We start from the raw sequence: 18,123 nt of genomic DNA on the forward strand, positions 1-18,123 counted from the left end.
ACCAACCCAAAATGGTGCGACCAATGTTGTCCAAGAAGAAGTGTTTTGGGACCGACAGGGGGGTCTTGCTGATAAGACTTTATGGAGCCTAGTACGACCATCACTGCGAAAGTGTACAGTGAAACCCTTAAAATACTTCGATGGAACAAGAGATGAGGCATGTTATCCTCGGGGATTGTTTTGGTTCAAGATAATGCACGCCCACACACAGCCACAGTCACACAAGCCTTGCTTCAGAAATTTCGATGTGAAGTGTTTGACTTGACCACCCTCCCAGCGACTTTCATTTGTTCGCAAAGATGAAAGTATGGTTGGGATCAGGAGCTGATGGACGGGGTTCGGGAGTGACTGAGTAAATAGCACATGTATGTATGCAACGTTTGTGCATAATACATTTTAGTTGCCTTTATATCTGTGTTATTTCATGCCTCCCGGAGGTTGATTATCGAATAGCCCTTGTAGTACCGAATAATTTTAATTCAGGATATATGAAGCAAATGTTACATAGTGATTTGTTCAGTTGATAACAGTGTATTGATATCAGAACATATTAGTTGGAATTTCAAGTTCTATAAAAATGCGACACTTTTTGCAGAGTCCAAATATCCTAGTAATTATGCAAATTGCTGCAAAAAGAGTTTTCATTATTTTTGTAACAGCATTGTGTGGAGAAATTAATTTTGTGGTAAAATGATTATCTCATATGGAACTATGTATATTTAAAAACCGCACTAAGCTAAATTGATAAAATTTATAAATATTTCAAACTAAAGTTCAAATCACAAACCCTGAGACCTTCTGTAAACAAAACCACGTGCATGCAGAAAGCATTGCAAACTCATAGAAGTAAAATAATCCACACGAAAATCCAGCGTTGTTACAGGATTCATTACGTAAGGTAAAACAATGGCCAATTTGTAGTATGGGATACGCTGCCGCAAATGACATCTCACTTTAAACCCAATGATCTTTCTTTTGTACTTATTGCTTCACCTTTATGGTTAACTCTTTGCACCAGTAATCATTTCCCATAAATTTGGCTTCTTTCTTGCATGTGAATTGAATATATTTTACTTGCATTTTTTTAGACAAAATGATATAACATGGTAATGTATATTTCTAAGGATGATATAGATAGGAGTGTATTTGAAATTTGTTTGTAGATTTTATGTAAATAAAATATATAATGGGCATAAACATACATTGCTGTAAGTCCAATAAATATATTGATGATGATGATCAAAACAAGACAAGAAGTTCGTAAATTTATTGTGGTTGGAAACTTTGACAAGCATCCTAATAACGATTTTTGTTCCGCCAAATATAGTGCACTTCGTAAAATAACTTGGTGACATGGCAAGGCAAGATAAGTGTGAACATTTTGTAGTAATATGCATTGTAACTTTCAATGAGCTTAGAGATTTGTGTACATAATGATATTTTATAACATTGGTTATTTTCTAAAAATAATCATGTGAACAGCAAGGAAGTAGTGCAACTTAGTAATATTGCCTGACTTATGCTTAGAAAAATAACATGCCGAGTTCTATGCATGCGGGAAAGTCTCCTTGTTCTCTGAGCTTATTTTCAAAGCACCAAAGGGGCGAGAAACAGATTGTACTCAATATTTATGTAACGTTCTGTCAGTGGTATCCTGAGAAACCAGTAAATGAAGTGGTTAAGTTCGTATCCCAGTGCAATGGTGTGTCAGTGTCTGCAGTTTTAAGGGTTATGAAAGAGAGAATGACCGGGAGAGTAACAATGTATGCGGCTGCATATTCGTTTGATGTTTTGAGAGCGGGTTCTCACATTCAGAGGCTCTTATATAAAATGAATAGGTGCGGCAAACTATGAGTGTAACAGCAGATGATTGTGGTCATGAATCAGCTGACGCGGAGTGATACATCGAATCGGCGAGACCATTTGTTTACAGAAGGTCTCAGGGTTGGTGATTTACACTTTACTTAAAATTGTTGGAGTTTCAATTGTTGTATTATCATTGGTGTCAGTTTAAAGTGGTCTCAACTCAGCTCTACAATTAATCCATTGCTAGATGACAGGTAGAAACAAACGGGTTATACAGGCAAGAGAAAATTGTCATTGTTATGGAATCATTAAAACATGCCCGAAAATTCTAATAATTTGTGTCCTTTTGTGATTAAAAAAAACATCTAGGCAACCGCACAAGGCAAGATATTGTTTTTTAGGATAAGGTGGGAGTTATAGGAATTTGTGTCTTTTTCAATATGTACTTAATAGCAGTTTACTCCGGACAGTATATAGAACTATGAAATTAAAGCTCTCGCCACGAAAACAGTCCAGTCAAGGTCGGAGCATCCCCTTGCCCCATCCACACCCCTGCCCCTCCAGGGTTGCCACACTTCTTCTAAGCTGCTCAGTCGACACTTCGTGCGTTGTATATGAATGCTGTTGATTTTGTCGGTTGAAAGTGTTGCTTATTGGCAACATTGTAGTGGTGTGACCTTGAGTGGACCGTTTTCGTGACGAGAGCTTTGATGCTATACAAATTGTTAAATTTGAACTTTTTTCATACTTTTAGCAGACAGAGCCTTGCATGCGTGTCTAGCCTCTCCAGACCACAATGTGGAAAAAAACAAACTAATTGTCATAGAGAGATTAAATTAGTTTTGTTTTCTTTTGGAATTGCAGGGCTTTTAGCAAAGAAGAAATTTACACATTGTACCTCCCAATAATGAAAGTTAAAGGAGGATGAAAAAAAAAATTGCATTTTTTTAAAAAAAATGATATTCGTCATGCCCTGTAGCTACAACAATCGACCAAAGTGAATGAAAAAAAAATGTATGTTGCAGTGGTATGCTCCTACAACTATGCAGTTCTAGTAGACCTATCTTCAAGGAATATTTGTAATTTTATATTGGATGGGGAGTGTCAGTTATTGGTCAATCACTGTTACTAGTAAATTAATTACCTCCATCCCAGCATGGATTCAATCAACATTAGTGATGTGACGAAGCTGAAATTTTACTGATGCCGATGTACTCACCAAAAATTTTTGGAACCAATACCGATTCCGATACGTAAAATTATTCAACAGAAATGGAATGTTATTTTCAGCATGACAAAAATAAATTTTGTTAAAAACATATCTAATTGCATATTAAATATACCAGGTGTATAATCTTAAATCTGCTGTTTGCTCATAGATGGCGTTAGTGAGCATATGAAGCTACCATGGGCACGCCATACCTGGTGTTTGTATGAGTTGGACATCTGCCAACACGAATCAGTGCACATCGTCAGCACGTGCAGACAACAACAGACAGTGTTCCTGTGGTAAGCATGTCTAGTTTTGTGCCAGACAAAGAGTATGCGGGAAGCTCTGCTTTTCTGCTTCCATTTGAAGAAATCGGCGGCTGAATCGCATCGAATGCTTGTGGAGGCCTGGTGACAGTGCTGTATCGGAAATAATGTGCAGGGATTGGTTTCGTCGGTTCAAAGACGGCAATTTTGACCTGAGCGACAAGAAGCGTGAAAATCGGCCCAGGAAGGTTGAGGACCATCAATTGCAGGCACTTTTGGAAAAGGATGCTTGCCGAGCAATTGGGTGTTACTCAAGCAGCCATTCCCATGCATCTACGTGCCATGGGAAAGGTTCAAAAGATCGGAAAATGGGTGCCGCATGAATTGACCGATCGGCAGCTGGAGAGACGCCAAAACACATGCAAAATCTTGCTTGCCAGACAAAAAAGAAAGTCTTTCCTGCATCGGATTGTGACTGGCGATGAAAAGTGGATATCTTTCGAGAATCCTAAACGCAAGAAATCGTGGGTTGATCCCAGCTAACCATCAACATCTTCCTCGAGACCAAATCGCTCCGGCCGGAAGACGATGCTGTGTGTTTGGTGGGATCAACAGGGTATCCTCTACTTTCAGCTGTTGAAACCTGGTGAAACTGTCACTCCCCACTGCTACCACCAACAACTGATCAAATTGAACCATGCTCTGTGTGACAAAAGGCTGGATTATCAACAAAGACATGACAAGCTGATTTTCCTCCATGACAACGCCCCATCGCACACGTCAAGACTGGTCCAAAACTACTTGGAGACATGCAACTGGGAGGTGCTACCCCATCCTACCTATTCACCAGACCTGTCCCCTTCCGACTACCATCTGTTTTCATCGATGGGCCACGCCCTCACTGAACAGCACTTAGATTCGTATGCAGACATCCGAAAATGGCTTGATGAGTGGTTTGCCTCGAAAGAGAATTAGGACTTTTTTTGGCGTGGTATCCACAAATTGCCCGAGAGGTGGGCAAAATGTGTAGCTCGCGAGGGCAAGTACTTTGAATAAATTTCTTGTTGCTTTCTATGAACAAACCATGTGTTTTTCTGACTACAAAACAGCAGATTTAAGCTTATACACCTGGTATATACTTATATATTCTCAGAGATTTAACATTAGTACACATGCAGTTCTTTGAAATGCAAAATAAATTCCTGTTCTTACTACAAATTGTAAATTTAATGCTGGCAGATTCAACTTCAGAAACATGGGTTTTGGAATCACTTCTGGAAGTAACCTACGTCTTGTCTTATTGCAAATCTATCCACATTCACTGAATACTGATGCGTTAGGTATGCACAAGTATTTTCTTGCCACTTGCTTCAGGTTTGGATACGCATTTTTTAATTTCAAATACCACAGTGGACCCTGGTTATGTGGAATAGTCATTTCAGCAATGTACTGTTCTATATTTGATTTTGAGGGAGGTTGATCCTCTGAATGAGTTTACAATAATTTTATCTTAAAAGCTCCACAGTGATGAAGATCCATTAACCCAATTTTCAATTAATCTTACAAAATTAAAATATACAACTTACTAGAAGGTAAAATATTCAGTATGGTCAATAAATAACCGGATTAATGCCGTGAAAAAGCGAAATAAAGTGACAAGAGCGATGAAACTTACGGGATATGTAGGCCAGCTTGGGGTACGCCACATGTCTGCGAGACGAGTTCCAGACTGCATCGCTAGGTGGCAGCACTGGCAGGGAAGGGAGGTTGTGTATGTGCATTTGAATCCAAGGTGCCAGTCGGTCATTCAGTGAGGCGAGGCATGGCATTCACAGTGTCAGGTGCATCAACAACACAGGGGAGTATGCCATTATGGATGAGTCCATTTCTGACATTGATGACCTCATACGGGAGTGGCGGGGGATTAGTCTGAACCACATTGCAACCAAACTCAGCATTAGTCATGGTACAGCATACACTATTGTTCATGAACACATTCCCTATGCTGGTGCCTTCTGCCATCAAAAATTGTATCATGGATCGCTGAACGTCCTTTGTGGCATTGGACACTGAACACCATGACTCACCTCATAATTGCACATACACAACCTCCCTTCCCTTCCAGTGATGCCACCTAGTGACACGGTCTGCAACTCGTCTCGCAGACATGTGGTGTACCCCAGCCTGGCCTACATATCCCGTAAATTTCATTGCTCTGTCACTTTAATTCGCTTTTTCACGGCATTAATCTGGTTATTTATTGACCCTACCAAATACTAGTATTATCGGTACTGGTTTAAATATTGGATTTTTGCCGATGCCGATATTCATACATCGGTAATTGGCTTCAGCACATCACTACTCAACAGGTTGACCGAAAGTGTATAAATATTTCACTCATCTTCCTCAGGTCCTTCCTGTTGATGAGCGAATGGTGTATGAAGCCTCACTGAAGACACCTGATGACAGGACCTCTCTTCCATGTGTTATCAGTGGGTATCCAGTGCTGAAAAACAAGGTTGAATTCAAGAGGCCTGGCAAGGCTGCTTCCAAGGAAGATTGGAACAAGGTCATGATGGCTACAAAAATGTCCCCCGAAAGTGATCTGCATGATGTCCTCAATTTCATTAGCAACTGGTGTGGAGGAATGCCGAATTTCTCTTTCCAGTAAAGGTATGCTGCTTTTTCGCACTTCTTTAACAGAAAGTATGATAGGAGAAAATGCACACTCGGCCTTCTGAGGATATAATATATATATCTCGATCTTCACCCACCTTTTTTGTTTTTTCAATCTCATCAGTATTTGGGCTATTCTTGACCCATGCTAGTCATGTTGTACCGACACAGTGCTACAAGGTAGAGGGAAAGAAAATAATATAATGCCCTCAAATTAAGGGAGAATTCACACCGAAGTGACAAGTGACACGTGTTGATTGAGGATTTCATCTATTAGCACAGGCATGAAACATTGAATACTGATTGGCTTGACACGTTTTGCCTTGGTGGGGTTTCTCCCCAAGGGAGTTTTCACACCGAAATAACATGTGTTGCATGTCATGCAGTTGTGGTGTGAAATTTGCTGCTAATTGGTTCATTCCCTAGTGTCACATATCACTTGTCACTTCAGTGTGAAATCTCCCTAAGGAAGAAAAAAAAAAGTGTCCAGTGCCTTTCCTTCCTTTAATCTTGGTAAAATATCACCACTGTTTTGTAATAAAAATAGTTGTACAATGTAATACGTAATCTAGACATCACCAATTGGAGGAATAGAAACAGAATATTGTAGATTATTTTCCTCCATATAGCTGCCTTATAATAAAAAAAATGTGATATTTGATATCCGTCCATGACAACTACATATTTTTTTTAGATGTGAATTATCAATGCAATATTCAAATCTGATATTGCATATGTATAACCTAAAAGTTTCTTAATCTTGGAGAATGAATCATCACTTAATTAAGTTCTTGTGAAGTATTTGAAGCATTATTTTTAATGTTACTCGCATGTTCTTTCTTGTAAAGATTATTATTACATAAATTCCATATTTGTTATATTTTCATAAATGAGGCAGTGTTAAAGAAAATAAGTCACCAAAGCTCATACAAGAAATAACTTGCTTAAGAATATGTCAGGATAATAATAATAATAGTGTATACATTATTGTTATGCACCTGGCAAAATGTATGCTGTCATTTACACATATTGTGACCTTTTTCTCTAAATTTTCAAAGAAAAATCAAAGTTATGCAAGGAATTAACAAATAAGAACTTATCAACTGCAGTTTTCAAAGTGTAATTTCAAGCAAATCTGACAGATTGATTAACAGTAGGGTTTCCTAATGTTGGGATTATTATCAATTGAATTGTGTTTTGTGATGTATTGGAAACATTATTTTTAGTTACTGTCATGTTTAAGCAGACTAGAACTGCCACTTACAAATTATCACACCTAATAGGTTATTTTTTTTAAACATCTTCAGAACAGCAGCATTTATGCACTGAAGAGGTAATAAAAGTTATAATTTATAGATACTTGTACAGTATGTGATACTAGTATATTTTTAAAATAAAATTACTACTTTCATTTGTATTCATGAAAATATGAGAAAGATTCAGAAGCCGCCTTTTAATTCATGGTTTACGTTGTGAAACAAATTTGAGCTTTGTTAATGAAAACTGATGATTATAAGACAAACTTGTATAGTTGTTTGAATTATTAAAACTAAGTTTGTTGCATCTTATGAAATAACTTCATGTCAGTTGCTGGCAAATTTGAATTTGCCACAATATGAATTATTCAAATTATGAAACCATGTCATTGAGTTTTGTGTGTGTTGAAATTTATTTTTAAATTACGATCTTACAAGCTGTACCGAAAAAAAAAGACACTATGAAATTGTTTTATCTAGTCATTTACACCAATGTTGTAATTATAGCTCCTTTCCAGTCTTACGGCGGCTGCCCTATAAACTGGCAAGGGAAGCGACCAATTGAGCGCAATAAGAAACGCAGCAGCCTGTAGAATTAGGTTCACGTAGTACTTTTTTCTGCCTCGTTGCTCCTCTTGCCAGAACTAGGACTGGAAAAGACCTTTAAAAATAAATACTTTATTTTGAGCAAATTTTGCATTTTTAGTGATCTGAGTAACAATAAATCAATTTCCTTATGTTTTATTGAAACAACTGGAAGATGTTACTTTACAAAAGCTTACTGAAACTGTTAACTGTTTCTTCAATAGGTTGTAATAAACATCCATCACTCCTTTTTCCTGATGGGAGGTTGGTTATCTTGCATGTTATAACAACAATGCAACAGAATTGGTACTAACACTACTCATTTGCTATTTTTTAAAAAAAAACCACATAAGGTAGTTATGGTAAATTATAAAAATGCACTTAACTATCATATTTTTTTAATTCTGAGAACACTTTACTTTGGATGTCTACATCATACACATTAATTACTTGTACTGAATTAATCTGAATGTTTTTTATTTGCACTGTGTAATCTAAAAATGCATTTGCTGAAGCAAAAATTCTTCAAGCATTGTTTTGTGCAATCGCAAACGTCACTTTTTAAATGCATTTTATATTATGTCAAAGATGGAATTCGTCACTTTGTAATCAACAACTAAATATCCAACAGACTTCACAACAGTCTTCAGTGTCAAAACCATAGAAAACAAAAATTAACACAATTCGCTGTGTTAAGGCTTCTTGCTACTTGTTCACTGTCTCCGTATTATTATTACCAGGAATATTACAAATTGGCTCCTTTATAGAGTACATATAGATATTATTCACTAAGCTTTCCTTTAAAAAAAAACTGTACAAGTCATTACAGAAATAAAATCGTTTTCACCGTAAACACAAATACTTTTCACTGCTTAATTTCAGACACCAAAATGCAGTGGCAACAATAAACACTTCATTGAAGAAAAAATAAAATCCATTACTACATAATTATATTTCTGCAGGAGTAGTAAGTGCATTAACATTCATTGCAGTACAGTCTGTAGTAATGACACTACACAGAATGAAGGATATTACAATTTGATTTCCATGTCTACATAATTTGAAAAGAGTTTTGCTTATCTAGTGAATGAGCGAGCATGACGGTTACCATCTCGCCGCCCTCTGTCCATCGGACGAACTGGCCCACCGAAACGTTCCCTGTCCTTTCCTCGCATAGGTCCATTGGGCCCGTTCCAACCTCCTCTGCCACGGCCGCCAAACCTACCCATTCCACCACCTCCGGCACCTTGCCCACCAGCAGAGCCACCTCCACCGAATTTTTCTTCCGATCGAGTCAACGCACGCATCTCGCGTGCTTCGATTCTATTGTCAGGAGTCCTAAACGAATGCTGGTTCATGCCAGATTCGTTGCGAAGTGGCCAATTTGATGCAGCCCCTCTACCACGGTTCACTGGGTTGCCACGTGCTGCACCTACAGATTAAAAGGAAAATATGTAATGTTTGTCACTGTTAAGAGAATTACTACTCTCTTACGAAACTAGATACATTTAGTACTAGATTGGCAAAGATTGGTTCATAGCTAGTAGGGACCTTGATTTTTTGCACATGCAAAACAACAAAAAATGTTAATTGTTGCAAAATAACATGTGGCTTTTCACGAAATTCAATAATTTATGCTTCAAAAATTAAAAATAACATGAAAATCCAACCATTTTTACATGTATAACATGCACATTTTCTATATTTTTATCCCCCTCCCCCCCAAAAAAATGGTGTGCATTATACATAGAATAATTCATGACAGTTAAACCGTGTTTGGTACGTCCTGTCACGTTTCACGTGCTTGCACCCCGTTGGCATTTCTAGCAGAAACCACGTGGCATTGCCACTGTAGACAGAGTGAACCCTATGTTGGGGGAAGCCGATCGTCAAGTTGTGCATAAAATACGTGGAAATGCACAAATTCAACACCACACTTATAAATCAAGCTTCTCGCTGACACAAACAAAACATGTGAGAGTTACACCACAACGAGGCAACAGCATCTGTGTAAGCGCCTCTCTTCTGGTTGCCATTTGCTTCTCATTGCCCAGCAGACAACTCTTTTCTGGTTTCTCATTGGCATCGAGATTGTCGAGCAATCGCTAGTGTGGGAAATATTACAGGTTGTAACAAACGCGGTATACATGAAACCATGTGTAAATGTATGTTTCTCTTGGAGAGTTTTGCATCACCGAGCAAAGTAGAGGGATTTTACAGGAGATTGTGTGTGTACATAACATCAAAAGGGAGCCGTAACATCGGTATTGGTCTAGCAAGAAATATTTTAGTGCACTGAGCAAAGTGGTGCAATTTTGGTGGAGATTGAGTGTGCATCTACTGTCACACAAATATCGGTATAATTTGCAGAAAAGTGTGTGCTAAAATAAAAAAAGGAATTTTGTGTATAACGCCAAAAAATACAAAAAACAATACTGGAAAATCAAGTTCCTTATTCATAGCCGAAGCTATCTGGTAGACCAAGTTCCAAGATGCATGGACAAAAATTCTCCACTATTTTCAATTGCTCACAACTCTCAGGCATTCCTAAATCCAAAGATTTATTGCCATGGCAACATATGTCTGCCATCTATCAATACTCTGGCAAGATTAGTTTCACTCTTGACCATCTTTATACATACACTAGACTCGTCCAATCTTGCTTGGGCGTACCTAGAGACTATGATGCACATTCTGAATTAATAAGGTTAACCAAAATTGCTGTAAACCCACTTTATGTTTGGTTCAAACCACCGTATTACCTATTCTTTGCATCAAAAGAGCAATGAATCTACGAGAATATTATTTGTATCTTTCAAACGATCTCTGCCTGGTATCTTGTAATTTCAAATTGACCACCCTTGAAAGAATCCAGGTTTCCAGTCATTTACTACTACTTGTCTATGGGTGAAAGTTACCACAAAAATTCTCCTGCTGAAATTACTTCCAGACTTCAGAATTACCATTTTAATCTTCTAAGAATCCACTAGAACAATGTTTAAAAATGGGGTCAATTTTAGGAAGGTATTGGGTGCTATTTTTCAAATCAAGATCCTTGTGGGGGAATGAAAATATGAAAAGGGAAATTTATGATTATAAATAAGTAGGGATGGGCCGATACCGATAACCGATCCGATATAAAATTAGAAATGGTCTTTGAAGACCCTGAAATTTGCATTGATCTCCGTAATAAATGTGTGTTTCGAGCTGAATGCAATGCAAAAAAGTTGAATATTTAGACATTTACTTTTTCAGAAAGTAGGGCATGGAGATTATGCATAAAAATTACAACAACATGGCAGAATTTTGCACTAAATTATAAGATATTTATCGATATATCAGATCAGTAAAATAATTGGTAATTTTACCGATACACTGATATGCCTATATCGATAGAGTACAGATTAATTGGTCCCATCCCTATAAATAAGTGAATTTTTTTCCACCATGAGATAGAGCTTCTACTCACTGATGGATTATAGGATGTTGACTGTGGAATCATTATGACTTTGTGAACTGTGTACTTTCTGCCCGACATCAATCAATAAAAAAATTATATTCAATTTGACAAGAACTTACCTCGCCCTGTTTCTCTGCGATTATACTGTCCAGCAGATCCAAAAAATCTGCCCCTGTCTGAACCAAAGCCACGTCCACGACCTCGACCTCTTGTTGCCATCATCTCCTGCAAAAAAAAGTACAAAAATTACAATCCTCACTATAATAATAAAATATTGGTGCTAATTACTTACATATAGGTCATGCATATTTTATTCTTTATGGAAATATGAAATGTGTGATTACACACTGAAATGCTAATTTTTCTAACAATCTAATGAAGATGAAGGAAAGGGGACGGGGAGGAATCTGCTGCTAATTAAGGTCTGAAGGTCCAGCGGAACAAGGAAATGGTGAAGGGGGAAAAAGAACTGTTTAGTCTACTCTATTTATTCATGGTGGATGCAGTAAGAATCACTTGCGTGAAATTTCGTATTTCCACATTACACAATTTAAAAAGCAGAAGCCCAGCTCAGACACCCATGAGACAGATAACCCAAACCAAAAGTCCAAACCCAAATGGACCACCCCCCAACATCAGGCAAATTATCCAAGGCCCTCAAACCCATATCCCAAATCGGAAGAGCACTACCAACTTCAAGAGATACTACCTACCCAAACTTGCATCCCCTGGTGTATGCCAATGCCACATCATCTACACTGGCAGAACCATCTGCACTGCTCGAGACCGGATTGATGAACACGTAAAAGATGCCAAACAGGTTCTCAACAACTCCAATCCACAAACTACACCATCCTTCCACATCCGTCATAGAAAATTCCGTCAAAGAAACCTATGCTAGCATCCAACAGAAACCAGCGCTGAACCTGGACAAGCACACCCGACTTGGTACCCCATCCTCCTAAAAATCCCAGACCACAAAAATAAAAGATGCAGTGCACCTACTTGACACCCCCCCCCCCCCCAGCCACACGAAGAACAGGAGCTACACCACACCAAGCAAAACAATGCAAGCCAGGAAACACAACAGCGCTGCCAAACAGGAGAAAATTCAACTACCGCCATCCAGGAACTAAGAAAGAAGTGACGCTGTACCCTTAGTGAAAGAAGGCAGAGAGCCTTCGAAATTAATCAGAAATAACATTAAATTGTGCACCATGGAAATACGAAATTTCACATAAGTAATACTCTATTTAGTTTAGAGTACTTATCTCCGCCTAACAGATATCTTTAGATACAATGAGAACTATTTAGATAAAAGCCGCACTAAAAAAACATTTAAAATGTGAAAATTTCAAGTGATGTAAACAAACACTTTGGAAATATTAACTTTTTGAGCCCCAATATCTTCCTTGTTACGACTGTCATTTATGAAATTCTAGTTTTAAAACAGTGATTGTTCATCTACAGTGTTCCTGCATCAATCAGGCTAAAATCAAACTAAACATGCAATTTAATATAACACCAACACATCCTGCAGCAAACTCCCCAAAGGAGAATAGTTGCCTGCCTCATTAACAAGGACAAACCTATCATGCTGCCATCTGCAACCAATTATCTGTTATAATTTACATTGTTTATATAACTCTTGAAAGAAAGACATGTGGAATTGCAAAAAACACCGAGCAATAAAAAGTTTACTCACTACAAAGAAAAATATAATTTTAATTACTACTAACAGGGGCAAATTTCATCAATATATCAGCCCTAAATAAGAATACTAAATACTAGGGATGGGCCGATATAAAATTTTGGCCGATATCGATAAAGTACCGATATAAAATTTACCGATAACCGATATTCTACCGATCCGATATAAAATTAGAAATGGTCCTTGAAGAACCTGAAATGATCATTGATCTCCTTAATAAATGCGTGTTTCAAGGTAACTGCAGTGCAAAAGAAGTTGAATATTTAGACATTTACTTTTTTAGAAAGAAGGGCATGGAGATTATCCATAAAAATTAAAACAAAATGGCAGAATTTTGCACTAAATTATCAGATATTTATCGATATATCGGATCGGTAAAATAATCGGTAATTTTACCGATAAACCGATATGCCTATATCGGCCGATACCGATAGAGTACCGATTAATCGGTCCCATCCCTACTAAATACTAATGTAACAACATACTATAAAATTCAAGAAACAATACTTCACCTTTGCTGCCCGCATTGATATCTTGTTGTATCCAGTTGGCCCTGTGGGCTGTTGGCCTGTAATTTCAAGAGCAACAAAGTCATCCACATGCAGGGAAGGAGGCCTTGAAGTATTGGGTGGTCTTGACCTAAACAAGTCACCTCTGGAACCTGCTAATGACCTCTGGAAGCCTCGACCTCTTGATGGTGCAACTGTAAAGGAATTTAATTACATGTTAAATCGTGCAAAGTATGTGATTACTATAGTTTGTTTCCTATGAATTGAATGTACAGTGGGATCCACTAGTATTGCTTGTCAAATTGTCCATGACTATTTTCATTAATTTTTCTCTTACATCCTGTGTGTTTTAAAGTGATGGATTTTTATGTATGCTTGTGCAGAAATGGTCAATAGCTTGTTTTGAGTTTTAATTCTTGAAGCTCTTATTGGGTCAAATAAAGTGCACGAACATGATGGATAATTTGCACGGTAATACTCATGGATCCCATTGTACATATGCTTAACAATTAAAAAGTCAATTCGGTTTTGATACAACAATGAAGATCTCCATACCGATGTTCTGGACTCTTAAACCATCAGGTATGCATCCATATTAATATCGTCACGATATTTGGCGATATATCACCATAATATTTTAGCAATATATCCACAAAATTTGGCAATATATATCATGTTGGTGATATATTGCCATAATATTTTAGTGATATACATTGTGTCAGCAATATACATCGTGGAGACAATATATTGCCGATATCACGGCACAGAAAAAATATGGTATTGTATCATCTGTGATGATATTTTCTTGACGATATATCATGATATCAAATTTCCGATATCGTCCATCCCTAGTACATGTCAAGCATTCAACCATAAGCATTGTAACCACTCTGTACAACCATCTAGCGGTCACACAAGGTTATACTACATGAAAAGCTAGGCTATTATATTGCCTGGATTTCTGAGCCATTTTGTTTCATAACCCAAAAGAATATCTGCTGCATGTTAACACTGAAGGTCATATAGTTAACCTCGTTCTGTTATCGAAGTCACTGCAAGTTGAACCTGTACATTGAAAGCAAAAGGGTGATATTCTATATTTGTTTATGTACATAAATTGTTAGCAATGCTCTTGTATCTTATAATAATACGAGGGGATATCAAAAAGTAATTGAGCAAAATTTTTACAGCCAAACAGAAATGTATTCACAAAAACTGAAATATACATTGGAAGTAAATGTATTTCGCCACCTTTCACGAGATGACAGGTGTGTGAACCTCACGCACGTCAAGAGGCAGTTGTTTCAAAATGACAGCTACGCTTGAGACGTTTGACACAGTTGAAGTGCGGAGTGTGATTCGGTTTCTGTGGTCAAAGGGACAGATACCACCTGAAATCTATCGTGAGTTGTGTGCAGTGTTTGGTGACACGTGCATGACATTCACAAATCTGGTGTGCAAAGTTCAACGCAGGGCATGTAAATGTCTTTGATGAACCCTGTTCTGGACGCCCCATCCAAAAAATGCAGGAAAGGTTTTGCTTACCGTTTTCTGGGGTTAAAAGGGGCAACTGTAAATGCTGCTGCATATTGTGCCACACTGCAACATCTACGAGGTGCTCTGCACCGTAAACATTCAACAAAATCTCTAGAGGAGGTCATCATTCTCCATGACAATGCTCGTCCCCATGTGGCTGCATCAGTTACGCAAAAAGTCAATTCCTGTGATTGGGAAATTTTCAAGCATCAAGCATACAGTCCAGACCTTGCCTCATCAGACTTTCATCTGTTCGGCGCACTGAAGAACACCTTGCTGGCAAACATTTCAGCTGCGACACTGAAGTTGTGACAGCCGTGTGTCGTGGGTTACGCTTTCAGCCGAACGATTTCTACCGCATGGCCACCGAAAAATTTGATGTCACGGTGAGACAAATGTATAAATGTGAATGGATGTTATGTGGAAAAGTAGAGTAATGTTCAACCTTCAAAATGTATATTTTAGTTTTTGTGAATACATTTCAGTTTGGCTGTAAAAAAAATACTCAATTACTTTTTGATATCACCTCATACATTTTTTCATGACATTTTGACGCTGTGTCTAAACACTGTCTCATATCCGAGAGAGGAGTCTGTGTACTTTAGTGAGTCTTGTCCAAGGCTCACTATATTAGTTATTTTTAGGTAAAGGTGAAGGTACCCTGTACTCATTGCAACATGTCATGAAGGCACATAGGATATGAAGATTGGACCCCACACATTCACGATCCAGGCCATTTTGGAGGTGATGTGATCATCACTATGCTCTTGTCACCTTTACCCTCCATATACCCACTTATCAGAAGCTTGGTGAACCCTAAGAGCTACTCAATGTATGGATAGGGTTGGAAAAATTCCAAACTTAAATCACCCACACCAGGAATCAAATCTGGGTCTCTTATGTGGCAGTCAGAAGCCCTATTGATTGGATCACCACTCTAAGTACTTTACGTATATTGTACTAAATATAAGCAATTGTACTAAATATAAGCAATTGTACTAAATATAAGCAATTGTACTAAATATAAGCAATTGTACTAAATATAAGCAATTGTACTAAATATAAGCAATTGTACTAAATATAAGCAATTGTACTAAATATAAGCAATTGTACTAAATATAAGCAATTGTACTAAATATAAGCAATTGTACTAAATATAAGCAATTGTACTAAATATAAGCAATTGTACTAAATATAAGCAATTGTACTAAATATAAGCAACAACTCTATGTTCGTGTGGAGTATAAGGGACATCCAAATGTCAACCTCCCTTCCACATAGTACACCCTGCACTGCATTTACCAGACTAGTAAGGATCTGGCATCTGGAATTACAGCCAGTATATTCCTCTTGTGGCTCCTGTCGTGTTAACCCTTCATCTATCTAATCACAAGTCATCCTCTCTTCGCGATTAGCCAAAAGTGGCACAAAAGGAAAGTAAAACATAGTACCGGTAAATCAATCTACATTCATGTCAAAGGTATAATTCATATATACCCTGGTTTGTCAGGCAACACATAAGAGCAATGACTGAACCACCATAGTGTGATGGTTGTTCGTAGAGGACGGACGTGTTTTTCCTTAGCTCCGCGTGCAGGGGTGAACAAAATGTGGTGAAGTGATTTTCTGAAGGGAGTGAACGTTGTGCTGCAGTGAACGTGATTTTTTTTTGTGCATGCAAATCTTTGCAGGAGCAGCCATCGGTGTTTGAGTGTTTAAGTGTTTAAGTGTTTGTGCATTAATATTTTTCGCGCAACATGGGCATCACAAAAGGTGAATGGAACAGAATCGAGAGCACGATGGAAAGGGTTGTTGCCAAAGAACTGAACTCTCAACTGGGGGATCTGGACGAGAGGATAGCCCTGGCCTTTGTTAGCGACAAGGTTCAGTCGCTAATCAAGAGCTCCCTGACTCAAATGATAGCCGAGGCGGTGGAGGAAGCAGTTTGTAAAAGAACGGAGAAATACGATGCCGAAATCAAAGCTCTTAGGTCGACGGTGAGTACATTACAGTTGCATATAAACTCGATCGAACAATATGACAGAAGACTGAACCTCGTGATCCATGGCGTGGGTGAATCTGAGGGAGAGAACTGCGAGGTGAAGGTGCTGGACATCCTCCGGGACAAGGTGCAGGTTCCCGTCGATGCATCCCAGATCCAGAGATGCCACCGCCTGGGAGCGAAGCGGCGCGACGGGAGGAGCAGGGCGCTGATCGTGCGTTTCGTGTCCTACAGGACTCGTCGGTTGGTGCTTCAGAAGAAGAAGATCCTGAAGGATTCCGCACCCCACGTTTCCATCACGGAAAACCTCACCCGGCAAAACCTGCAGCTGTTTCACCAGGTAAGAAATAGTGGAACTTTTCAACGCGTGTGGACTTCGGATGGCAACATCCTGGCACTACACAACAACGCCACAGTTAAAATAGACAGCCTGGATGACCTAAACAAGTATGGAAAATGACAAACTCTGCCCTCGGTTGGCACTCGTTGCATATATTAACCACCGTAATCATTCACTCACTTCAATCATGTGCTTCTGAATCTTATATTTTTTAGTTTTACCTTTCTTCTTTAAATAATTTAATTTTTGTCTCACATATATTATTTTTTTTTCAGTCATTTTATTAATAATGAGTTTCGTTGTTTCAAATGTAGGAAGGCAAGAGGTCAATGTGCAGTGTCAGTGCCAGATAGTTCGTTGGACACCCCTGAAAGATGTTCCCTGATATTTGCAAGAATGGTCACTCTCTCCCTTCCCCCCGAGGCCAAGGTCGAGACCACAATGCTGGGGCTGTAAATAGTTTTCCTCCCTCCCCGCCTGGTAACGAGCCGCCACCCCCCGTGACGTTACACAGGCTGAGCGTGGCAAACCGGAGATTCCTTGCAAACTTGTATCCGCACGTAGAAGACCTTGCTTTCCCCGAAAACGCAGAAAATATCACGGTGGGCCACGTCAATATTAACCGCATAAAGAACAAAATAGATGAAATCGCAGCTTCCCATATAATAAACTTCACATGCGTTGCAATCACCGAGACTTGGCTCGATGATTCCATTCCAGACAAACACGTTGAAATTGAAGGGTTCAAAATGTACAGACTTGATCG

The 18,123-nt window shown here is 38.5% G+C and overlaps 2 protein-coding genes across 4 annotated transcripts in view; one reads left to right on the forward strand and one right to left on the reverse strand.

The window, feature by feature from the left end:
• Oseg2 (intraflagellar transport protein Oseg2) overlaps window positions 1-7,968 on the forward strand; it is a 151,905-nt gene extending 143,937 nt beyond the window's left edge. For all 3 annotated transcript variants that reach the window (XM_083143793.1, XM_083143795.1, XM_083143794.1), the window contains exon 31: window positions 5,693-7,968. In XM_083143793.1, the coding sequence (XP_082999919.1) occupies window positions 5,693-5,953 (261 nt within the window). In that variant the 3' untranslated portion in view covers window positions 5,954-7,968. The remainder of the gene's footprint in view (window positions 1-5,692) is intronic.
• Window positions 7,969-8,193: 225 nt separating this feature from the next.
• Window positions 8,194-18,123, reverse strand: part of vir (VIR_N domain-containing protein) — a 91,226-nt gene continuing 81,296 nt past the window's right edge. Inside the window, exons 15-17 of the mRNA XM_083143792.1 lie at window positions 13,483-13,673; window positions 11,379-11,484; window positions 8,194-9,231 (exon numbers count right to left, since the gene is read on the reverse strand). Coding sequence (XP_082999918.1) covers window positions 8,876-9,231; window positions 11,379-11,484; window positions 13,483-13,673 — 653 coding nt within the window. The 3' untranslated portion in view covers window positions 8,194-8,875. The remainder of the gene's footprint in view (window positions 9,232-11,378; window positions 11,485-13,482; window positions 13,674-18,123) is intronic.

The sequence above is a fragment of the Lepisma saccharinum genome, chromosome 22 (assembly GCF_977018435.1).
Source record: "Lepisma saccharinum chromosome 22, izLepSacc3.1, whole genome shotgun sequence".
NCBI lineage: Eukaryota > Metazoa > Arthropoda > Insecta > Zygentoma > Lepismatidae > Lepisma > Lepisma saccharinum.